This window comes from Rana temporaria, chromosome 11 (genome assembly GCF_905171775.1).
Source record: "Rana temporaria chromosome 11, aRanTem1.1, whole genome shotgun sequence".
NCBI classification, from domain to species: domain Eukaryota; kingdom Metazoa; phylum Chordata; class Amphibia; order Anura; family Ranidae; genus Rana; species Rana temporaria.
The window spans coordinates 112,466,583-112,493,125 of NC_053499.1; the positions used below are offsets into that span (position 1 = coordinate 112,466,583).

General features: G+C 45.5%; 1 protein-coding gene across 1 annotated transcript in view; it reads right to left on the reverse strand.

The window, feature by feature from the left end:
* The window catches only part of EDC4 (enhancer of mRNA decapping 4), a 223,359-nt gene that overhangs the window by 181,008 nt on the left and 15,808 nt on the right, over positions 1 to 26,543 (reverse strand). Inside the window, exons 3-6 of the mRNA XM_040328833.1 lie at positions 22,377 to 22,488; positions 17,699 to 17,798; positions 8,150 to 8,336; positions 4,620 to 4,770 (exon numbers count right to left, since the gene is read on the reverse strand). Coding sequence (XP_040184767.1) covers positions 4,620 to 4,770; positions 8,150 to 8,336; positions 17,699 to 17,798; positions 22,377 to 22,488 — 550 coding nt within the window. The remainder of the gene's footprint in view (positions 1 to 4,619; positions 4,771 to 8,149; positions 8,337 to 17,698; positions 17,799 to 22,376; positions 22,489 to 26,543) is intronic.

Genomic DNA, 26,543 nt, shown 5'->3' on the forward strand with positions numbered 1-26,543 from the left:
TAAATTAATTTTTTACTGTATCTACCTGCGTCATCAGTACCGAGAAAGTCCATATACATTCTTTCTGGGCGATAGTTATTTTGGGTTTGCGGTACTAGCAGCCGCTACCATTCTATCCTCCGGTCCCTCTCTCTCTATACACCAAAAATTATATATTTGTACAAAAATAAACATCTAAAGTGCAAAGCAAAACATATATACACAATCATGTGACAAAATATTTGTGAATACACCCATATAAAAGTGATACAAATCAGAGTGCCAAGTCCTAAAAAAAAAAAGCTTGATGGCAAGCATTAGTGGTCAAAAGGCAATGCGATGCGCACTGGTAAAGTCAAGGGGCCAGATCCACAGTGAGAGTACGCCGGCGTATCTACTGATACGCCGGCGTACTCTCAAATTTCCCGCGTCGTATCTTTAGCTTGAACCCTCAAACCAAGATACGACGGCATCTGGGTTTGTTCTGACAGGCATACGGCTTTGTACGCCTTCGGATCGTAGATGCAATACGTCGGCGTCAGCTGGGTGGAGTTCGCGTCGTTTTCCGAACGTACGCGTGGCCGTCGCATTCACTTACGTCTCTAGTCGGCTTTTTCCGGCGTATAGTTAAAGCTGGTATTTTGCGGCGTATAGTTAGATTTGCCAGGTTTAGTATGGCCGTCGTTCCCGCGTCGAAATTTGAATTTCTTTTTTTTGTGCAAGTCGCCCGTGAATCGGGATGGACGTAAGTCACGTCTAAGTTTAAAAAATGACGTTGTGACGTCATTTCGCGCAATACACGGCGGGAAATTTCGAAACGGAGCATGCGCAGTTCATTCGGCGCGGGGACGCGCTTCATTTAAATGAAACACGCCCCCTAATCGCCGATTTGAATTCCGCTGCCAGAAATACACTACGCTGCAACTTACGGCGCAAAATCTTTGAGGATTTGAAAGAACGCCAGGTAAGGTACGGCGGCGTAGCGTATCTCTGATACGCTGCGCGGGTGCAGATCTATGTGGATCTGCCCCTCGGTATCCAAAACAAATAAGTAGATAAATTGGAAGATGATGAATTAACAAAATGAAACTTGCTTCCATATAAACCACAAAGTAACTTTTAATTGTGTGGCCATAGATAAAAGAACACAGTCCAGATAAAAAAAAAAAAGGGAGTTGTGTGAACGTCTAATTTTAAAAAGGTAAAAGCCCAAGTCTTATTCAACCTCAAACACTTAATGGCGGGCCCAGCACTTGTGATGGAAACAGGCTCAAGGTTGACAAGAAAACCCGCTCCAGGTGTTTGAGCCACAGTATCTCCTCCCGTCAGGTACGGGTGCCAGCTCAGTATGCAAATGGCATATGAAAAAAAAAAGTAATCAGGATGGCCACACTCCAAAAAAAAAAAAAAAATCTTTATTAATGACAGTCCATACATCAAAGGATTAAAACGGATCGCTGACGTGTTTCACACCCCAACTACTGGTGCTTACTTATTGCTTACACTTGGCAAGGCTTGCTGGGCCCGGCTGTTGGTGTCCCGCAGGAAAGGCACACATCGGTGCAGTGTGTGATAAGGTTGGAGCCAACCAAGAATATGGTCACTCACAGGATGGAGACAACAATGCAGCAGGGCTAGGGAGATACCGGGAGCTTTAACCACTTAACCCCCGGACCATATTGCTGCCCAAAGACCAGAGCACTTTTTGCGATTCGGGACTGCGTCGCTTTAACTGACAATTGCGCGGTCGTGCGACGTGGCTCCCAAACAAAATTGGCGTCCTTTTTTTCCCACAAATAGAGCTTTCATTTGGTGGTATTTGATCACCTCTGCGGTTTTAATGTTTTGCGCTATAAACAAAAATGGAGCGACAATTTTGAAAAAAATGAATATTTTTTACTTTTTGCTTTAATAAAATATCCCCCAAAAATATATAAAAAAAACTTTTTTTTTCCTCAGCTTAGGCCAATACATATTCGTCTACATATTTTTCGTAAAAAAATAAATAAATCGCAATAAGTTTATTGATTGGTTTGCGCAAAAGTTATAGCGTTTACAAAATAGGGGGTATTTTTATGGCATTTTTATTAATATATTTTTTTTACTAGTAATGGCAGCGATCAGCGATTTTTTTTGGTACTGCGACACTATGGCGGACACTTCGGACACTTTTGACACATTTTTGGGACCATTGGCATTTTTATAGCGATCAGTGCTATAAAAATGCATTGGATTACTATAAAAATGCCACTGGCAGTGAAGGGGTTACATAGTTACATAGTTAGTCAGGTTGAAAAAAGACACAAGTCCATCCAGTTCAACCACAAAAAATAAAAAAACAAAATAAAAAAACACAGTAAAATCCTATACACCCAACTCCATACCCACAGTTGATCCAGAGGAAGGCAAAAAACCCCAGCAGAGCATGATCCAATTTGCTACAGCAGGGGAAAAAATTCCTTCCTGATCCCCCGAGAGGCAATCGGATTTACCCTGGATCAACTTTACCTAGGGGGCGGGGAAGGGGTTAAGTATGTCCCTGGGTGTGGGGGGGGGGTGGCCTCACTAGGGGAAACACTGATCCTCTGTTCATACATTGTATGAACAGAAGATCAGCATTTCCCCCGCTGACAGGACCGAGAGCTGTGTGTTTACACACACACACAGCTCCCGTTCCCCGCTCTGTAACGAGCAATCGCGGGTGCCCGGCGGCGATCGAGCCCGCTGGGCACACGCACGGGAGCGAGCGCGCGCGCCTCCGGCGGCTCGCACGCGCCCCTAGTGACGCCAGAGTGGCCGTGGCCATGCCATCTCCCTTGCCTTGCCACACTAATGTTTCCATCCTGTGAGCAGCCATAGTCTTGGTGGGCTCCAGCCTTTCCTGCGAGATACAAACAGCTGATCCCAGTGAGCCTTCCGGCTGGTATGAGAACCTTGAGCCTGTTTCCATCACAAGTGCTGGGCCCTCCATTTAGTGTTTGAGGTTGATGAGACTTGGGCTTTTACCTTTTAAAACAGGACTGTGGTTCACACGTTATTATAATACAGAATTTATATAGTGTCAGTTTACGCATCGCTTTACAACTTGAGGGTAGATAGTACAAATACAATACACTTCAACACCTTAATACAGAGGGTATCAGATGGTCCTGCTGCGTAGAGCATACAATCTAAGAGATTACAAGTTTCTCACGTTTTTATCTGGACGGTGCGCTTTATCTATGGCAACACAATAAATGTTACTTTGTGGTTTATAGGGAAACAAGTTTTGATTATTCGTCATCTTCCAAATCTATCGACTTGTTGCTTGTGGATACCTCGACTTTACCAGTGCGCAGCATATTGCATTTCCCTTTCCATTTTGGACATCTCCATTCCTCCAGTGAATTGCATGCAGCACAGGACTAGGTCAATAGGATGCATGTTACTATTACATACAGTATAACTGCTATCCCATTCTATGGTGGAGCGCTTTGGATCTGTTTGCGGTTTGAGGTGAGACAATCCTGAAAACGTTCCCTTTGCTGGTGCCAGTGATAGAATTTCCAAACCATCAATATTAAGCTTCACACCACACAATGTGTGCCAAACGCACTTACCCAAGATTTATGACCCTCACATTAAAGGGGTTGTAAACCCTCATGGTTTTAATGCATTAAGGTGAAAACATTTTTTTTTAGTGCTGCAGCCCCACCCCCCGTTTTACTTACCTGGACGCTGTCATCTTCTGTCCGGGAACGAGCACACCATCTGTAGCTGGTGTCTCGTGTCCCAATTGGATAGATTGATAGCGGTGCAGCCATTGGCTCCCACTGCCGTCAATCAAAAACAATGATGTGGGTGCTGGGGCCAGAGTCCGGTATTTGTGTGTCCCCCCGGGAGAGTGCTTCTCCTAGGTTATCTGAAGTGAAAAGGAGCCACGAGAGCAGAGGGACCCCAGAAGTTGAGGTTCGGACAAAATAAGCTGCACAGTGGAGGAGAGTACGACATGTTTGTTTTCGTTTTTTTTAAACGATCCTTTACAATCACTTTAAGAGTAGTCATTAAAAGCTTTCAGGCAATCGACTCCTCCAGTCAAGCTCACTACTCCTCCAGTCCCCTTCCCCCCCCCCCCCCCCAAGGCAGACGACATGGAGAACCAAACATCCTCCCCAGCTCAAGAAAAGCAGCATTACATGTAATAGTGTAGCCCTTTTTCTGGCATTTGAGCGTGTCACAGTGTTCTGCTCCTCTCACTGATGTATTGGTAGTAGATAGCGATTAACTTGCTTGTGATGGCAGTGTGTCCGTCAAAAGATTATAAGATGGCGAGTTAATGGACAGACTGCAACTTTTCGCATATAATGCTGATCTTCGTAAACTGGGCAGGACCCATTCTGCTGCCAGGACATTGCGCTGTATATTGGATGTAGCCGAGGTTTATACAACAGTCCCACATGCTGCTTCTGTTAATGAAGGTAATAGTTTGTGTTTGACCAGCTGGGTCCCAATAAACTATTAAAACTTTATTAAAAGCTGGATATCAGTTTTAAGACTAGCAACAGAAAACAGGATATACATTGTTTGTATTTTGCTAATAAATTCCTCTTTAATTGTTTACCAAGAGGTTATCCATCTGCAAAAATAAGTGTTAGTCTTACCCTATCTTCATGCAATAAGGCAATAGTCTGACTAGCATCTTCTGCTGGAAGCTCTTCATTTTCTTCAGGAATGTAGGGACACCAAATAATTCTTCGGTTAGTATTTAACTGTGTCTGTTCTGATCCTTGTATGTGAACAACAATTTCATCTCTAAGTATACAGTTAAGAATAATGCAGGCAATGTATATATTCTCAAAATATAGTCAGAGTACTAGAACATTTTTAATACAAACTTTTACTGCATTTCCACAGAATAAAGTGCAAATTCTTCTTCACGATCTGGATGCATGCATTCTTGGTTTATTATTTTCTGTTTTTGTCTAGAGTGCTCCAAGAGTGCAAAAAAAAAACAGATCACAGTGGGGTCGAATTACAAACTGTGCACTTTGCCCAAAGCTTAGAGAATGAGTCAAAGTTCCACTTCCTAAAAATGACCCAATTAGGTGCAAGGGAAATTTTCAAAAAGCAACAATTTTTTCTTGCATGCGATTAGGTGAAGGAAATCATGACAGCAATCACACATTCACCAAGCTCTTGAAAAAACAAGGGCAACTACACCTAAAAAGTAACTGCCTTTAGTAAATCAACATCGGAGAAATTCAAACTTCTACTAGGAACTCAATGCTTTGGCCAGTTCCCCCACAATTTTTACATGCTTAACTGCAAGACAAGTAACTATTTTCCTAGCTGAAAATGTGCTTAAATAACCACCCCCCACAGATGTTTGTCAACATCTGCAGTTCTGCCTGTCACTGTAGTTAACAACCTTTTGTGTTAAAGACCAAGCAGTGGCCCATTCGCCACCAACTATGCAATGGAAGTGTGTGCGAGTTTCAGTTTACGACAGCACCTCTATCCAGCAGTGTCATCTTCTGCATGCAATAGCTGGCACACACCAGTTTTCTGTTCCACCTGCAGACTTTTCCTCTAATTCCAGCAAGGCCTCAGCAAACTGGCAATTTGTCTCCTGCTGCCTTGCAGTGGCCTCCGCAAACTGGGAGTTTCTTTCCTACTGGGCTGCAGCAGGGCTCCGATTACATCCTGCATCATTCCACTTGGTCAGTGGCCCACCCAAATCCACCATATGTGGGGGGGTTATCTCAAAATGGTGAACACCTTGCCTGGAAAAAAGGTAGACCAGTTGGCAGGTTTTCTTAACCACTTAAGACCCGGACCTTTAGGCAGGTAAAGGACCCGGACAATTTTTTCGATTCGGCACTGCGTCGCTTCAACTGACAATTGCACAGTCGTGCGAAGTGGCTCCCAAACAAAATTGGCGTCCTTTTTTCCCCCACAAATAGGAGCTTTTTGGTGGTATTTGATCACCTCTGCGTTTTTTATTTTTTACGCTATAAACAAAAATAGAGCAACAATTTTGAAAAAAAAAATGCAATATTTTTTACTTTTTGCTATAATAAATATCCCCCAAATATATATATATATATATATATATATATATATATATATATATAAATTCCCTTAGTTTAGGCCGATACGTATTCTTCTACCTTATTTTGGTGGTGATCAGCGTTTATTTTTCGTGACTGCGACATTATGGCAGACACATCGGACAATTTTGACACATTTTTGAGACCATTGTCATTTTCACAGCAAAAAACGCATTAAAAATGCATTGTTTACTGTGAAAATGACAATTGCAGTTTGGGAGTTAACCCCTTTAAGCCGCCTAGTGGTTAAGTGTGAACTCATCTGTTTCTAACTGTAGGGGGGCGGGGCGGGATGTGTGACATCATTGATCGCGTTTCCCTATAACAGGGAACACACGATCAATGACAGCGCCACAGAGAAGAATGGGGAAGCTGTGTTTACACACAGCTCTCCCCGTTCTTCAGCTCTGGGGACCGATCGCGGTACTCCAGCGGCGATTGGGTCCGCGGGTACGGAGCTTCGGACCGGGCCCGGGATGCACAGCTGGGCACTTAAAGAGGACGTTCCTGTACATGCTTGTGTCCAGCCGTGCCATTCTGCCAACGTCTATCTGCAGGAGGCGGTCCTTAAGTGGTTAAAATTGTATTTTAAAGTTTCATTTTAAAAAGTTGCATAAAAAATTTTTTTTAAATAAATCCTGGCCATATAGGCACTAAGAGCCGGTTCACACTGGAGCAACACGACTTTCAGTACGACTTTGGGAGGCAACTTGAACACGACTCGAGTATGAATCACAACGCGACTTGTGTCCCCCCCCCCCCCCCCGCCCAAAGCACCTTGTCCCCATGTTGATAGGGACAATGGCCTCTTCGACAACCCTGGCCGTTGGTTGTTGGGATCTGCAGGCGGGAGGCTTATCGGACTCTTTAATAAACGGCCCCCAGATCCCTGCCCCCACCCATGTCAATGAGTATGGGGCAGCGGTAACCCAGTCTTCTTCCGACTTCGGGGGGGGGGTCGGGAAGTCGGAAGAATACCAAACCATACCAGACCTAAGGGCCTGGTATGCTCCTGGAGGGGAATCATGCCGTTTTTTTATTTAAAATTTGGCGTGGAAATACCCGGTGGGAGGGAGGAGCTTGCCTTAGTACAGGTTCACACTGGGGCAACTTACTGTAATGTTGCCTCACTGTGAACGGGGATCCGACTTGGAGGCGACTTCCATTGAAATCAATGGGTACAGGTCGCCTAGAAGTCAGATTGAAGTAGTACAGGTTCTTTTCTGAAGTCGGAGCGACTTCAGTAGTGTACATTAAGACGGCTCCCATTCACTTTCATTTATTTTCTCGACCGCACGACTTGGGGCGTCTTAAAGTCAGATCCCAGGACGCCCCAGTGTGAAACGGCTCTAACTAAACATTTCTGGTTCATAGCTCACAGGGAAAGGGCTTCTACCAGTCACCCACAAAAACAAAAAAAAAAAAATAAAGCAAAAGTTTCTCTCACAAAGCAAACTTCACATCAGTAGCTCTCAGGTAGGGCTTCCCGAGTCCCAGGCCAAGAGGATTACTATTGGATTGTGTATAGGGACTACCTCAGTCATGTAGGGTTGCATCACGTTTTATGTCATTTTGTAAAATCACTTTTTAAATAACGCTGTAAAAAAAAATGTCAGGTTTTTATACATATTGGAGTTTTACGTGCAAGGGCTACCGAGAATGTCCCAATAGTGATTGCTTGCCTTTTTCTAAGATTACCATTAGAATGCGGTACCCCCGCACCCTTATTACTAGCAATATGCCATTCTGTTCTCTACCATAAGCCCCCATTCATATCAGTGTGACTTGTCATGCGATTTGACAGGTACAAATTGCATGACAAGTTGCACCCTATTGTCGACAATGAAACTGTCTAAATCGGTGCGACTGACTGAGGTGCAGCACACATTTAAGAAAAAAGGTTCCTGCATAATTTTCTGCAATTTCAAGTGCGACTTGCATTCGACATCAGTGTATGAAGGCAAACAGATGTCAGCCAAGTCACATGATTTCAAAGTTGGACTCAGTGTGGATGGGGGCTAGCGCTTCTCAGCATTAATGATCCACTGTAAATATGCATGGAGAAAAAAAATAAAGGATACTGTATCTTTCCACCTTCCATTTTAAGTCGCCACACAAAAAGATTTCCTGCTTCATCCAGACATGCCAGCTGGTTGGAGTTCAGGTGAGCAAATGCCAAGTCTGTTACACTTCCTGTGATACCTTTTAGCAGTATTCTGTCAGCTGTCGTTACACTTAGGACACGTATCATAGCTGATCCATTTGAACCTTTTAAAAGAAAAGGAGAAAAAAAAAAAACACATTTAAGTCTTAACTGTCAGACATGTACTATAGTAACAATTCAAGTAGAAGTAGATGGTAAAGTCTAATATAACTAGCTTTAGATAAACCTTGGAATGTTTGGCCTTGGCAGACACACAAGATAAAATGGAAATAAAAAGGCTAAAAGGGGTTGTAAACCCTCATGGCTTTTCACCATAATGCCTTCTATGCATCAAGGTGAAAAACCATCTGTAGTGCTGCAGCCCCCCAGCTTTTACTTACCTGAAAGCTGTAAACTTGCGGCTGGGAACGAGCACACCAGCTCTAGCTGGTGTATTGTGTCCTGATTTGATAGATTGATAGCAGCGCAGCCATTGGCTCCCACTGCCAACAATCAAATCACGCGGGGCCGAGTCCAGCATTCGGTATGAATGGACACAGATGTGGGACTCAGGAGCGCTGCCGCACGGGTGTGCACACCAAGGAGAGCGCTACTCCAACGTGGACACTCGATGCGGGGGAGGAGCCACCAGCGCCGCTAAGGAACCACAGAAGAGGAGGACCTCCGTGCAAAACGAACTGCACAGTTTACTTTACTTTCCCACTTAGTGTCTGTGTATAGTCAGTTTGTTAGCTCTCACATTAACACACTTAGCAGGCTATATACGGAGCCATGGGAGGGGCAGAAAAGAACGTTAAAGAGACCTGCATAACAAGGTAATGGAACGTTATAAAAAACAGAAAAAAGGTAGTGGCCATTACAGTCTCCGACCTTAAAGTCGGTCTGTCTGATCTAAAAACAGGCTGCTCATGCAAGACGATCAAAGACTTTGCATGACCTGGAGGCATTTTGTCTAGATAGACAGTTACACCACCTGCAAGAAATCAGGGCCGCAGACAATTACAAAAGACTGCACGCTGTCTTTCATGCTAAAGAGGGCAATAATAGGATTTTTTTGTACTCACCGTAAAATCCTTTTCTCTGTCGTCCATGGACAGACACAGCCTTCTCAAGTCTTAACAAGTGGGTTATGTTCCTATTCACAGGAGATGACTAGGCAGAAACATGTTTGTTAAAGTAACACGTGTTTAAATATCCGAGTTTAACAGCCCCAACCAGGGGGGGGGGGGGGGGGGGGGAGTCCCTCCAGACATAACCCCCCTCCCTGCAGCATGCAGCCTCAGTTTGTAACAAGCGGTACAAACCTAAAAAGGAGGGGTGGGGGCTGTGTCCGTCCATGGACAACAGAGAAAAGGATTTTACGGTGAGCACAAAAAATCCTATTTTCTCTTATCGTCCATGGACACACACACAGCCTTCAAGTCTTGGAAAGTGGGACGTCCCCAAGCAGTGTCAAAAAAACGAGGGGGTGGGAACAGCATTAGTAAAAAAAAAAAAAAAAACAACAACTTCACCCCAAACAAGCAGAGCTCCTCAACCGAGGACGTGCAACTTTAAACACCCGCCTGTAAAACCTTGCGGCCGAAGCAAGCATCCAAAGATTCACTCACATCAACCTTGTTAAATCTGGAAAAACTGCGAACAGACGACCAAGTCGCCGCTTTGCACACCTGCGAGACAGACACTTGATGTCGGAAAGCCCAGGAAGCACCAATTGCCCTGGTTAAAATGAGCCGTGACCGGAAAGGGAGCACCCGCCCCCTAAGAGCATAGGTCTGTATGACGGTCTGCCTGATCCACCGAGAAATGGTGGCCAATGAGACTGCCAGGCCCTTCTGTGGACCAGATACAGACAGAAAAAGCGAGTCAGACCTCCAAAACTGAAAACGTAGCCAACAAGTACACTCGCAAAGCGCGTACCACAACCAACGCATGCAGCGCAACCTCCTTAGGGTGCGCTGGCCGAGGACACAAGGATGGAAGTACAGTGTCCTCGTTAAGGTGAAATGACGAATCCACCTTGGGAAGAAATGAAGGTTGCGGGCGCAACACCGACTTATCCTTATGGAGGACAAAGTATGGTGACCTGCAGGACAAGGCCGCCAACTCAGAAACCCGTCTGACAGAAGTAATGGCCACCAAAAAGGCCACTTTGAGATAGTGTCAAGAGAGGAATCTCTCCGATGTCTTCAAAGGGAGGTTTCAGAAGAACCGAGAGCACCAGATTCAAATCCCAAGGGGGAAGAGGTGGTTTAAGGAGGGGGGGAGAATATGACGAACCCCCTGCACAAAAGGTATCCACCAGAGAATGGGCCGCCAAGGGCTGCTGAAAGAAGACAGCCAAGGCTGAAATCTGTCCATTGATGGTGCTTAAGGCAAGTTTTTGATCCACTCCACGCTGTAAAAACAGCAGGATACTGGACACCGAAAACGTCCGTGGACACCACCCCATCTCTTCGCACAGAGATGTAGTCCTTCCAGGTGCGATGGTGGATCTTCCTGGAAGAAAACTTCTGTGCCCTCAACATTGTTGAGATGACCGAGTCGGAAAGACCATGGTCCCTTAGTACCTGGCTTTCAATAGCCATGCCGTTAAAGCCAACGACTGTAAAGCAGGATACAATATGGGACTATGCGACAGAAGGTCCTCCCGCTATGGCAGCCGCCAGGGCACATCTGCCACCAGGCGCACGAGATCGGCGTACCACCGAGGCTGAGGCCAATCTGAAACGATGAGAATCATCGGGATCCCCTCCGCCTCCACTTCGCGGAGCAGCAGAGGAAGCAACTTCAACGGGGGAAAGGCATAAATTAGCCGATACTGACCCCACGGGGCTACCAACGCGTCCGACGCGTCTGCCCAAGGATCTCTGGACCTGGCCACGAACCTCGACACCTTGCGGTTGAGAAGAAAGGCCAGGGGATCCACATCCAGTGTGCCCCACCTCCTGCAAAGGAGTTGAAACACCTCCGGATGCAATGACCATTCTCCCTGGTCCAGCATCTGGCGACTCAGGTAGTCTGCCTGACCGTTTTCTGCACCCAGAATGTAGACAGCCGACAGAGCCAGCACGCATCTTTCCGCCAACCTTAGGATGTGAGCGACGGAGCTCCGTGTTCCCCCCTGATGGTTGACATACGCCACCGCCGTGGTATTGTCCGACTGGATCCTGATTGTGCAACCTTGCAACCTCCTCGACCACGAGGAGTGGCACAGCCCGATCGCCTGAAGTTCCAGGAAATAGATCGGCAGACGGGATTCTTCTATAGTCCAGCAACCCTGGACCGACTGAGCCCCCCAGATGCCCCCCCAGATGCCCCCCCAGCCCATGAGGCTGGCATCCGTCGTAATCACCGTCCACTGGAAGGGAAGAAATGACTTCCCGGACCAAAAAGCCAGGGATCTCAGCCACCAATTCAAAGAGACTGACCAGGTGGCTGCGAAGTGCAGAAAACTCTGGTGACTTGCGCAGATATGGACGTGCAAGTATGCGTCCTTGATGTTCAAGGACGCCAGAAAATCCCCCAGATGGAACGCAGCTACCACCGAACGAATGGATTCCATGCGGAACTTGCTCACCCTCACAAAGGCATTTAGGGCATCGAGGTCCAGAAACCGACGGACCCCGTCCGCCTTCGGGACCACAAACAGATTCGAATAAAATCCCAGAAACCTCTCGTCTTGCGGAACGGGAAAAATTACCCCGCAACTTAGCAAGTCCTGCACTGCCCCTAACAGGGCAGCCGGACTAGCCAGAAGACTTGAGGGAAAGAATCTGTTCGGGGGGGTAGGAAAGAAACTATTGTGTACCCTGAAGAGACCACCTCGCAGACCCATTGGTCGGAGAGCAGGGAGGTCCACCGAGCTGTGAACCTGCAAAGCCGCCCCCCCACCCATGAGTCGGGTGGGAGCAAGACTTCATGCAGTGGCGGGTTTGGACGCCGGCTTACGCACCCAGGGATGTTTTTGTCCCACAGCAGATCTCGTCGGTCTGGGAGGGCTTACCTGTGGGCCCTGACTGACGAAAATACCGCTTCTGCTTGGGAAAAGAAGGACCCGGCTTACGGCGGGCTCCTTCCCCTTGGTGGAAAAAGTGCTCTTGGCCCCAATGTCATCCTTGATAATGTCGTCCAGCGAGGAACCAAAAAGCCTCCCACCCTTGAAGGATAAATCCGCCAGGGCTTATTTAGAAGCTTGGTCAGCAGACCAGCATTTCAACCAAAGAACGCGGCGCAAAACCACCATCTATGAACTTATCAAAGAAAGTAACAAAAGGAAAAACGTTCAGAGCGGTTCGATTTGTGTGACCCAAAAGAGACAGACCGCTCTGTGGAAGTCTCAGCTGTAACCTCCAGCTTGAGAGAGAGTCCCTCACAGCATCAATAAGTGCACTCACAAGTGCCCTGTCTTGCGCTGACCTGGACGAGGGGTCCTCCTCACCAGGGAGGTCCTGGTCCGCATCCTCTGACATACCAGACCCGGTGTCCTGAGCCGCAGCCAGGCCCGAATAAGAGTCAGAGCATTCCCCAGAAGATGGCGGGGGAGAGGGTGCTTATTACCCCCCTTACGCCCACACGCCGCTTCCACCCTGGCAACAAAGGACATCAGGACTGCCGACAGTGTATCCATGGGAACCGCAGGTGCAGGGGCACCGGTTGCCGCCTCTGGCAAGTTTGGGGAAGAAAGGCCAGATACTGACTCCATAATCACCCACTGACAGCCCTCAGGGAATAAGTGAAACACTCCACTGTCCTTGCTGCACCAACCGGGGGGGGGGAGGAGTTACCCAGGGGACTCCTCCTCCCAGAGGGAGGCTGCTCAGCGCCGCTGCCCGCCTTCTGTCTGTACACATCCTGTGAGGAAAACTGAGGCGATTGTGCTGTGCGCCGTCCAAGAAGCCAGTGCTAGAGGCCAAAACCCACTCCAAAATGGCCTCCAGATGCCTCAGAGAAAAGGGTGCAGGCCACAAGAAAATGTGAGCCCGCAATGCCGACCTGCGTCACAGCGCGGCCACGGCAAAATGGGCGCCAATGGAAATTTCAATAGAGAAAAGCAGGCACACTAAAAATGGTGTCGGCGCTGCATAAATGGCGCCTGAGCACCGTGATGTGGATGAGAAGCCCACGGCAGAGACTTCCCAGGAGTGGCCCCTAGGGCAGGTGGGGAAAGGGCGACAGAGCAGGGAAAGGGAGTACAGGAGAACCACTTAATCCCGGGAATGCCCAGCTGTTCCATTCTGCCGAGGCAGGAGGAACAGTACTTACCCGACTTGCTGACGCGTCCCTACAACCGAGTAGTACGGAGTAGCTGTTGGCCCGGTCCACTGCGAGTGAGACAGCAGCAGCCCAGTCATATGTGGACCCCGGAGCATATGCTCACCGGTCACCCCTGGAGCCATGGGGCATGTCGTGGCCGACCCAGCGCGTAGCTAAGGTCTGCTCATGTTTGATGGTCGTACTGGGGGACTACAAAGATCTATAATATCCAGCCTGTCACCCAGCCAGCAGTTAATAGAAGAATCACAAAAAAAAAATTATAAAAAAAAAATACAAGTTCCCCAGGACTCTGGGCCCAAAGGGAGCCAGGTCCTACTCCTCTACTAGGCAGGAAAAAAAAACAGCTGCTGGCTGAAGGGTGAGGGGTTATGGCGGAGCGGGGCTGTTCAACTCTGTTAAAGTTACATGTATTTAAATACCCAACATGACTGCCTAGTCCTCTCCTAATAGACGGAACATAACCCACTTGTCAAGATTTAAGGAGCCGTGTCCGTCCATGGACGAAAAGAGACATTATGATTTTTACATGAAGGAGAGAAGTTCCAGAATAGGCTAGGTATGGAAGTGGTTAAAAATGGTACCGTATATTGCCAATTTTTCAAATGTGTACATACAGTCATTGCCAGAAATATCAGCACCCTTGCATTTCTGTCAGCTAATGCACCACTTGTTGCAATTCCAAATGTTTAGGCATTTTCCCGTTTATTTCTTTTGTATATATTGGTATGACACAAAGTGAAAAAACAAAAAGCCAAATCTGACACTTCCAATGCAAAACAAAAAATTGACTGGACAAAATTGGCCCCTTAAATTTAATATTTGATAGCACGCCCCTTGGAAAAAAATAACTGAAATCCATTGCTTCCTGTTACCATCAATGAGTTTTTAACACCTTTCTACTGGAATTTTGGACCACTCTTTCACCAACTGCTCCAGGTCTCTCAGATTGGAAGGGTTCCTTTTACCAACTGTTTTGAGATCTCTCCACAGGTGCTCTGAGATTTGGGCTGCATTCACACTTAGGCGTAGGCGATTTGCGGCGTTTTTTACCGCGATTTGCCGCAACAAATTGCAGCGGTTTTTACCGCGATTTGCCGCGACAAAACGCAGCGTTTACACATTGTGTAATATGGCCGAACGCCGAAGACGCCTGAAAAAAAGGGTCAGGGACTTGTTTTGAGCTTCAGGCGTTTCGGCGTGGAGATGTGAACCATCTCCATAGCCGACAATGTTAAATCACCCCTCCAGCGTATTGCAGGCTGCAATAGCGGCGGGCGTGAAAACGCCTAGGTGTGAATGGAGCCTAAGATCTGGCTTCATTGCTGGCCAGTTCAGTACTCTCCAGTGCTTTGTGTTAAACCATTTCTGGGTGCTTTTTGACGTGTGCTTTGGGTCATTGTCCTGATTGAGACCCAAATTTGGGCCATACATTGCACCCCCAAATTCTTTAGTAGTCTTAAGATTTTGAAGCAGCAAAACAACCCCAAAACATCAGTGGACCACCGCCATGTTTGCCTGTATTATTTTGTTTAACCACTTGCCGACTGCGTTATAGCCGAATGACAGCTACAGGGCAGTCAGCTAGTTCTAGGAGGCCATCCTATGACGGCCTCCCATGCTCACGGTTCTTGGGCACGCACCCGGAAGTGTCTGCGATGGTTGGGTCCTCGGAACACAGCGCATCACGAATCAGGGTAAAGGGCCAATCACAGCACCTGATAGCTTTGACCACTATTTCAAGTTCCATCAGTGCCCCTACACAGTGCTCATCAATGCCATTACACTGCTTCCCTACAGTGCGAATCAGTAGGTGCTTATCAGTGACCTACAGTGCCATCAGTGGATCCTCATCAATACCCGTCAGTACCATACAAATTGGGTAAAAAATAAATAACCCATTAACATGACAATTTTGTGGTGGGAGGGGGGTAATTTTGCAAAGAATTGTGGGGAAGAAAAAAAAATCCCACATATGGGACCCCCACCTTCGAGTGATCATCTTGTGGACGTCCTGACTCAGGACCCAGTAGCCCTCCCTCAGCGACTCAGATATTTGAATGTTGCTTGCAGCTATGGGCATCATTCAAAAATGTTTTTCTTCAGCTAGCGATTTCCTGCAATGTAGAAGCCATAGCAGCTGTTTAGCCGATTTCTTGCTTTTACAGGCGGCGGGAAACGTGCCCTCCCCCCTCCGATGCTTCTCCCAGCATAGGCCAGGCTGTAATTAAGTCACTCCCACGCATGCGCACAGGAGTCGCATCGCCCCCAACGCGGATCAGGGTTCGTAAATGTTGGCCGAGCTGCGCATGTGCGGCTCAGTGAACATGACATTAAGAAGAATGCATTTATGGCAGAAGAGACCAATAGGGTCTCTTGTCATTAATTCCCAGCTTGTCAGCAATTTGTTTAAAATCAGCTTTACTTCCACTTTAAACCCAGTGTACATAAAGCCACAAGCGCCATTCTGAGCTCTTTAGCCTCCCTTCCGACACAAAATAATCTCATGTGTCCTGAAAACTTCTCAGAAGTGACTCATGCTGATAACAGTGGAACAAAGCACCAGAGAGAAATGACACTCAGAGCTTTGGAGAGAGATAAGTAAACACTGCAGATGTGCTTTGCTCAAAATTCCATGACTGCGGTTTACAACCACTTTAAGAACCTGAAAGATTTATTAGATCTTGCCTCAAATTCCACATTATCTGAATTTCAGCATGTGACAATTTGTTTCTGCATTTAAAAATGTTAAGACATTAAGAAAAACTAATACCAGATTTAAAAAAGGTTATCAGCAATTTTAGGGTTCATCCTGTCAACAGCTCAGATAACTACAGTCAGTCATGAGAAATACAGGGAGGGCTTGACAAATTTTCTTTGAATCTAGAAGCCAGCTTTTTTTAACCACTTGCCTACTGGTTACTTTCACCCCCTTCCTGCCCAGGCCAATTTTTAACACTGTCAACTACTCATGGTATTTTATTTTTTGCCAAATACGTAGGCAGCATTGATGGACACGGATGAGGCTGCACTGATAGCTGGACGTACCAGTTCCGGGCTGTCCAGGGGGTAGGGTAGTTGGCTCCTGGGCTGCCAAGAGCTGACTCAGAGTCCACACAGAGAGCTGCAAATGAGACATTTCCTGCTAGGGGCTCTGCCCATGTCAGCTCCACTCTCCCCTGACATGCCCATTCAACTTCTCTACAGCCCTGCTGCTCCCCTAACCTGCTCTTCATAGTCGCCCTTCTCCTTTAACCCACCGCCCCTATGCACACACAAGGTATAGCGAGAACTGCCTGCCAGCCACCATGCTACACCACTGGGGCTGACAAATGCCCAGGTGCCAGGACGACATTTCTAGTCACAATGGCGACTTGGCACCAGGGATTTGTCAAGCCCTGACTTATCGCATCACCGGAGAGCTGGGATCTGCTTCGCTAATAAACCAAACAGTATCATCAGTATATACACTATGTGGTACCATTGATCCCTCATTGTACAGCATAAACAAAATATTAAGCCAGTAACAAATCTATTACAAATTTGTTACTGGCTTAAGTTTCAGAAACGGAAAATTCTAAACATCACTCCCCTCGAAAGTAAACTATGGCCAAAAAAATGGAAGCAATGCTTGAAATTTGATGCAAACATAATGGTCAGGCCATTTATAGATGCCCCTAAAACAGTAAAGCATAGCTCTAGCTGTCCTGTATACAAATTCACTTTGCAAACTATAAACAAACTTTAATTTTGTTTAAATTAGTGGTGCAACGGATCGTCACCGATCCATGATCGGAACGGGTCAAACTGTTCGGATAGGCACACAAGGAGATCCGCGGAGCGCTGCGCTGCCTCGGCCATAGGAAAGGCCGCGGCCTCTGCCTAGCTCGGGAGCGGCGGCCATCTTAGTCCACCCGACGGCGGCTAGGTGAGCACTGAGCAATAGCATGCAATGTATGGTGGCTCTGATGGGGGATTCTGATGTATGGGGGCTTCTGATGGGGAAATCCAATGTGTACGTTTATGAATTTTTTGCTGAACCGAAAAATTATCCGATCCGTGAGTTTTCTGATCCGTTGCACCCCTAGTTTAAATATCGGCTTACAAGAATGCTTACATCAAGTTAATCATAATTACATTTATCAACATCAATAAAAAAAACTGCTTCCATTTAAAAGTACATGTGTCGTACCTCTAGTGGCATATGCAAGGTAAGCATTAGATACTGCTATAAGACTGCCATAGTAGTACTTCTGTTCCCAATCATATTTTGCTACAGGCTGTATTTTAACCTGAAAAGAAACACAGGTAAAAACAAAATATATATATCAGTTAAGGCTTATGATATAAACTTCACTGTAAAGCAAAAAGTACAGAAAGGGAGAAATTAGGGAATGTTTTTTAGGAAAAGTAAGAAAAATATGCCTGGCCAAAAGAAGAAAAAAATCTAAACAAAAACAGACAAATTTTGCATGGTAACCCCTTTACATTTTTGTAAACACTCAACTCCGTTAAAAGCATCACACTTTGCTGACATAGAATACTCAGCCACATACAGTAACTTTTCTGACTTTGAATCTGGTTACCACTGGCCGCTGGGGGGGGGGGGGGGGGGGGCCAGGCAGCGAAGTTGGTCGTACAAGCGGCTTCTACGTTCAAATCTCCCCTGTCTCAGGTACTCTTATCTTAGTAAGTTTCACCATCTTGCCAAGACTGCCTCTCGCACATTTACTTTGTTTTTCAGGATTCTGGTTTGAGTGTGTATGTGATCAGTTTTCAGTTAGTGTATGGTTCAGTCAGATACGGTAGGCTATTCATTTTTCTCATGTTTTAGGTTTCCCCATGCGTTGCGTTTCTCAGGCTAGGTATGTTCTCATGTAATTACGTTTCTCTCGCAAGGTATGTTCTCAGGCGATTACTGTTCTCAGGCTAGCTATGTTCTCATGTGTTACGTTTCTCACGCGATTCATGTTCTCATACCATTACGTTTCTCATGGCATTCGTGTGTTCATGCGATCATGTTTTTCATGCCATGTTTTCTCATGTGTTTACGTTTTTCTCATACAATAACGTTTTCCTAGTTGGTAGTATTGGTAGGTTTGCGTTAGGTTCATGGCGTTTCACCGCTGGGGGGGGGGGGGGTTAATCATCACGTTTATGGGTGCTTACGGATTGAGATGGGCGTTTCTATTTGGCTTGTAAGGTGGCATGTCTCCTCATCCATTTTTCATGCATCTTAACATTTTGTTTCTCATACAATGGCCTGACACGTCTTCAGGTTCATCAGGCCTGAGTTTACATTTTAATTTGCCTACTACGCCTCAGGTTGCTCGGCCTTTGCAAATTCATGGGTTTGTCACATTCTCAGTCCTGCTCATATTTTGTATCGTCAGTATGTTCGGTTCATTCTTCACGTTGTAGGTTTACCACGTCCCACCACGGCAGTGTTCCTTTCACTTTTTCATCGAGATGGTCTCGGTTAGTCCTGCACTTACATACACTTGATTTTCATTGTCCTTGCATACATGTCAGGTTCATATCTTCACCTTAGATTTTATGGCTACACTCCACTACTAGTTACCTGTCACGTTGATGGTACCGACGGATTGAGATGTTCGTTTCTAATTGACTTGTGCAGCGGCAAGTCCCCTCATCCGTTTCCACGGCTTTCATTACGTTTTTCATACGTCATGTAATCAAACTACTCATATATCACTTGCCTGACACTTCTTCAGGTTCATAGGCTTGAGTGTTACGTATTTTAGCTGGCCTGATTAGCCTTCGGGTGCTCGGCCTCGCTAGTTTCTTGAGACTGACACGTTTTCAGTCTTGTACTACATATACTATCCTGCACGATGTCACTGCGTCTTCAGTCACGGTCAGCTGCATAAGTAGCGGTAAGGGAAGGTAGAGATTTTCCTTTTCCAAGGTAAGTTGGAGCTCGTTGGTTATTTCTTGTTTTCTAACGGTGTCCTTCTTTGCAGACGTCATGTTACAGGCAGCAGATATCGAAGACTTCCCGCCATCTGTCCTTCTCCGGTTAGGGGTTTCTGTACTTGGTAACTCGCCCTGCTCGATACCTCCCAAATTTGCCGTCTCTCTGGCAGTGGCATAGGGTTAATTGGAAGGAGCCATTGGATACCTACGCACTGGCACTTGGCTGGATGCTCTCCCAGGTAGTAGGCTGTCAGGTAGTCATCCACTCTCGGGTCGATTTCTTCCTCGTTGAAGTTTCCAAACGGGGTTCTGCCGTTCTACGGAAACTGGTGTAATTTTTCTTTGTGTTCTTCGTCCTGACGGCTAGGGATTTGGTAGGCCCCGTCTTAACGCTTTGTTGCGTGTTGACTGGTTTGGCTGCTCTTTCAGTTCCTTTTTCAGAGTCACCATGGGTTATCAGCGGGGTAGAGAATACAGCAGCGGATGCTCTGTCCTGTTTTAGTTGCCGCCTTTTTTCCAGCAGGTCCCAGACTCATACACTTGTGCCACGCCATACCGGTTTCCTGGTACAGATGAAGCTTGGTCAACTAGCCATGTTCAATTTAGCCTAGGAAGCTCGTGACTCAGCCTGGGATACCTTCCAGGCTTTTCCATCTCGGTATCCTGAGTTCTTTGGTCACAGACATTTAATATCTACTTGCGTTCATTGTCTTTTTTTGCCACCCTCGGCTCAAGCGATCCTACAAGCTGGTGCTCGGTCAGTCTTAGAGTGTCTCTTGGTTTGCTACTGCAGATGTACCCAGGGAATAGGCCACTTTCATTTCCCTAGTGCTCCCTTCTTCGCTAGCACAGTACATGACGCATTGCCGTTCCCTGCTGCCTAGACTGGGGTTGCACTCATGCTCACACTGGCCGTGTTTACAGTATAGGTGCAGTTTCGGCTACTTTTCGGAGAGGGTCCGCATTAACGTTGTTGAGGAGTTGGGTTGGTGGGTTCAGCATTCATTTCTGGACATATCCCGGTTTCACATGCTGGGTTGTCACAGGTTTTCTTGCGTTGGCTGCTCAAGGTTACATACGGCTACTTTCATTTCAATCCCTTTGCGAGCTCATCCTATGGTCTTATTTTTGCCCCCTTTTAGGCATACCGACCACGTAACCCCGGCACACCCCAGGTCACTTTCCCTGTTTCCCCTCAGACCTTTACAGCACAATTACCTGAGACTCGGAGTACAAAACAGAACACTAGGCAGCAGCCTTATGAAATCGAGAAACCGAGGCCTGATGCCAAAAGGCAAAGGAGGTGATTAATACCCAACTGAAGCAAAAATGAAACAGTTGAACCCTATTGTTTAAACTGCATGTAAGGACTCATTCTTGCCGGTAGTTAGAATCTTTAATATTTGCAAACAAAATTAGGGTTTGCTTTTTAGAATATTAAGCTGTCAGGTAAGTAAAACAGCGATATCAGAACCGATTCAATCATACAGGTTGTAGTGTACATAGATTTGCAAAACAATGGGATAAAGGAATATTCCTGAACTTTGTTTTATCTCATGGTTACTGTGAAATTGTGTGAATGAATCAATGCAGTGCATGTTCTCAGCTTGCATTCATTGAACGAGTTTACCAAAAGTGTAAATATTACAGAACATACAGCCTCATGCTACATAACCAAGCTGCATTTCATGCTGAATAAACAAAATTATTAATACATCTTAAATAGAAAACCATCTTTAGAAGATTGGCTGGCCAATAGAGCGCAGCACGACTTGTGCATGCGCAGTGCGCACCCAGCCGTGAAGCCGTAAGCCATGGTTTGACAAATTTGCTTGGAATCTAAAAGCCAGCTAATAAAGTTAAGAGCCAGAAAACGCGCCCCGATCCGCCAAGCTCGCGCGCAGAAGCGAATGCATATGTGAGTAGCGCCCCCATATGTAAACGGTATTCAAACCACACGTGAGGTATCGCCGCGATTGGTAAATTGGTAACTTAAAACATGCAACCTGTAAAAAAATGTAAATGTCGCCTATGGAGATTTTAAAGGGTAAAAGTTTGTTGCCATTCCACAAGCGGACGCAATTTTGAAGCATGACTTGTTGTGTATCAATTTACTCGGTGTAACATTATCTTTCACAATATAAAAAAAAATTGGGCTAACTTTACTGTTGTCTTATTTTTTTTTATTTAAAAAAGTGTATTTTTCCCCCAAAAAAGTGCGCTTGTAAGACCGCTGCGCAAATACGGTGTGACAAAAAGTATTGCAATCACTGCCATTTTATTCTCTAGGGTGTGTATATATATATATATATATATATATATATATATATATATATATATATATATATATATATATATATATATATATATATATATATATATATATATATATATATATATATATATATATATATATATATATATATATATATATATATATATATATATATATATATATATATATATATATGTTTGGGGGTTCTAATTAGAGGGAAGGAGATGGCAGTGAAAACGGTGAAAAACACATTAGAACTGCTGTTTTACTTGTAATGCCAACGGCCACCACAAGATGGAGCCAGATCACAGAAGGAAACTTAGGCCTGCAGAAGGCCGCAAAGCCACGGCCTCAATTACCGGCGGGTGCGGCGGGAGGAGCGGAGCTTTGGCCGGCGCGTCGCTGGACCATGGAGCAGGTGAGTGTCTGTTTATTAAAAGCCAGCAGCTACATTTTTTGTAGCTGCTGACTTTTAATGAACAGTAAAAAAGCCTGGAACTCCCCTTTAAAAGTCAGCAGCTATGCTTTATGTAGCTGCTAGAGTACCCGACACCTTTCATTCAACATGACTTTAAAAATCATATTTTTTTTTTAAAGGTAATAACTCTTCTTGAAAAGTGGGATATTTAACATTCAAACACTGCAACCAACAACTTACCTTATTACTTCCCCTTGCTTTACTGCAAATATTGGAGTCATTGCTAGCCACTATTTCAACATCTCTTTCTGTAATCTCAATGGATGTAGAAGAATCATCTCCAGATAAGAAGCTTAAAAATAAGAACAAAAAAAATAGATTACAAGTAAAACCTTGGTTTGAGAGCATTTTGCAAGACAAGCTATTTTTTTTTTAATTTTGACTTGATATACAGGGGATGTCTTGATACAAGTACTGTCATGTCACAACCGAGTATAAAAGAGAGTTGAGTGTAGCAATATATGGTTACATTTAATAAAAGGTACAACATTTGGATACTCACATGGTTGATTAATAAAACAAGCACATCCAAGTGCCCTGGATGCAGGCATCCAGGGCAAAGCTGTCCACATAGCCCCCATCCTCACCGCCATTGAGGTCGTCCCTTCCACAAGCGGTCCAAGCCTCACTTTCAGATCGCTCAATTGCAGGGTAGTCTTTCCAGTCACGATTGCAGACGGATAGCGGAGAGAGCCAGAAGAGAGGACTGTCTATGTGGATCGCTTTACCCCAGATCCCTGCATGTGCCTCTTAATCATGAGTTGCTAAATGTTGTAACTTCATTAAATGTAACCATATTGCTACACTTAGAGGCACATATCTTCTATTTTATAATCTGTAGCTCCTACTTGATTTTGCTTCTAATCCCCTTGTGGAGGCTTCCATTTGTGGATGGACATTTTATGGTTACACAACCTATCACATTGCTATAATCTTTTTATATGGACTATAAACTGAAGGACTTAAACCCCATTCACACCTAAGCGACAAAACGCCCGACGCGGGACGCTTCTGTCGCTAGAGGGGAGAATTCCCATTGCCGTCTATGGAGATGGTTCACATCTCATAGACGCGCAACGCCTGTCGCCTGAAAAAAAGTCCCGGACCCTTTTTTTCACGCGACAGGCGCGTTTTCCCATAGACAGCAATGGGAATACTTTAGGGGAAAAAAAATGAAACATTTAATCGCGGCAAATCTACCGCTACACGCGAACGCGGCTGTCGCTTAGGTGTGAATGCAGCCTTATGAATAAATGGTTGTGGAACGAATCATTTGAGTTTCCATTATTTGTTATGGAATAATTTGCTTTGATATACAAGTGCTCTGGATTACAAGCATGCTTCCAGAACAAATTATGCTCGCAATTCAAGGTTTTACAGTAGACATTTTACAGACATCTTTTATATGGCTGTTGGCCAGGTTAAGCTTCAAATAAATAGATTTGATCTACATGATGGAGGTGTAAAATTTTGTAAAACCACCAATCCCATGGTGCCAATAGGCATGGGACAGGTTTTAAACATTCCAGTTACATGGTTGAAAATTGCTGCCAAGTCACTGTAGTACAGATGTTAAAAACCATTATGGTTGTGTGACGGATGGTGTGGAAGGCACCCAACCTTGAAGGATCCTAAAAAAATTTACAAACTTTTGTCAGTGTATTTCTGCACTTGAAAAAACACAGGGATGCACTCTTTATAAAACCCTTCTGAATGTTTCTGACACTGCAGCTTTACACTTTCAAAAGATCCAACATCAAAACACAAGCAAAGTGCATAGTATATGCATACCAGTGTAGCGAGAAGAAAACTGGTACAATGAGAGGACCAAGCTGAAACCGATGGCACATCAGGACTTTGTAGTCTTTCATCTTAAAGCACATGACCCCTGCACATTCAAAGCTGTATGCATTTTTCAGCCAATTTGTTTTTCCATGTCCACGAAAGCTTTGGGGAATCACTCCTGATTGGCTTTTGGCACCAGGTCACCAATCAGAAGACAGAGGGGGCGGGCCGAGCAGCAGCGGTGTGTGTAAATGCACACATATATGCGATTCTGCACAGAACAGCCACCCTGTAGCAGTACCTTTGCTATAGGGTGGTTGGAAACTGGTTAAATTATGCATCGGGCAGCACGCACTCACACTATCTATTACACAAAACTACGTACAGGCAAGTCGCTCGTGCAATAGAGCCGACCTGCCACAGAATATATCCTGTGGCTGGTCAGCAAGTGATTGACCACTTTAATCCAGGGCACTTTCACCCACTTCCTGCCCAGTTAATTTTCAGCGTTGTTGCATTTTGAATGACAATTGTGCCGTCATGCGCCGTTGTACCCCACAAATAGAGATTTCTTTTGGTGCCATTTGATCACCACTAGGGTTTATTTATTGCACTACACAAAAAAAAAAAAAAAAAAAAAAAAAAGGACCGAAAAAAAAAAAAAAAGGTTTCTTAATTTTCATTAAAAAAGCGTTGTAAATAACAGTTTTATCCTTCACCGATGAGGCCTGACTGACGTGAACTAATGGAGGTGGCACCGATATGCAGCACTGATAAGCAATCATGAGTGGCACTGGTGGTCACTGATGGGTGGCACTGATCAGGAGGTACTGGCAGGCATCATTGATAGGCACAGTGTTGCATCCTAATGGGCACTGACTGGCACCCTTGGTGGGCTTACCTGGTGGTCTGAAGTGGGCATGCTCAATGGGTCTGCACTGATTAGGAGTGCAGAACCCCAGGCAGAAGAGCAGCCGATCAGCTCTCCTCTACTTATGCCTGTCAGTGCGAGTGGATTAATGGCTCTTCCTGTTTAAACTGTGATTGGACATAGCTGATCACACATGGTAAAGAGCCTATATCCTAGGCTCTTTACCTAGATCAGAGATGTGGTGTGTCAGACCGCCACACCACACTATTGATCGCGTTGGTTGTGCGCTAGCGGCTTACTTATCCTGCTGGATGTCATATGACGTCCAATCAGGATAATACAACCACTTTGCGCCCGTCATTTTGCAATATGGCGGGCAGGAAGTGGGCAAGAGTACTTAAAGGGGTTGCAAAGGTAAAAAAAAAAAAAAAAATCCTAAATAGCTTTTTTTACCTTAGTGCAGTCCTCCTTCACTTACCTCATCCTTCGATTTTTCTTTTAAATGTCCTTATTTCTTCTGAGAAATCCTCACTTCCTGTTCTTCTATCTGTAACTCCACACAGTAATGCAAGGCTTTCTCCCTGGTGTGGAGTGTCGTGCTTGCCCCCTCCCTTGGGCTACAGGAGAGTCAGGACGCTCTCTACGTTGCAGATAGAGAAAGGAGCTGTGTGTTAGTGGGCGTCCTGACTCTCCTGTAGCCCAAGGGAGGGGGCGAGCATGACACTCCACACCAGGGAGAAAGCCTTGCATTACTGTGTGGAGTTACAGACAGAAGAACAGGAAGTGAGGATTTCTCAGAATAAATAAGGACATTTAAAAGCAAAATCGAAGGATGAGGTAAGTGAAGGAGAACTGCACTAAGGTAAGGGAAGCTATTTAGGAAAAAAAAAATTGTACCTTTACAACCCCTTTAAAGGGGATACCAGACAGATTAACCACTTGCCATTTTACTGCTTCATGGTGGCTCTACGATGCAGAATCATGTATTGTGACAGTATGAAAGGTGAGGAGATTGATGGACTTTATGTTTCAGCTCGGATGCATTAATTTGCAAGGTACCAAGGTGGAATCGGGTCCAGGTTTTATCAGACACCTTGGCAGGGTTGGCTCTGGACCAGATTTTGTGGTCCACTTGTGACCCCCCAGAAGGACTAGTGGTGCTTTATAAATAAAGCAGGACTGGAGCAAGAGCTTCCTCTTGGCCTAGGACTCAGGAAGCCAAAAACCTGAGAGAGCTACTGATGTGACGCTTGCTTGGGACAAAAAGAAAAAAGGTTTGCATTATCTTTGTTTTGTTGGCGACTGGGTGTAGCCCTTCAACTGTGAGTTAGGAACCTGAAACATTTAGGCAATGCCTGGATGGCAAGGATTTTCTGTTTTGTTTGACTTTCATGCAACCTTCTAACTAAAACTTGCTACAAGACAGATTTTAAGAAAGACCTGCTGTCTGGACTACCTCTTTTACCGGGAAGGTGATCCCCATTTGAGATAACCCCCCCACCCCACAGTATAACACACGGTTCTGCACTTCTACCTGCAGGTGGCGCACATGCAGCGCCAGTCAGGCTGCTTCTGCTGCTAATCACAGCAGAATATCTGCGGGTGCAGGGCAATGGATGTCTGCTGGTACCATCCGATCTCAGTTCTGAACGGGAGGGGAGGGGGGTAGGGTGAATTGATCTCGAGTTCCT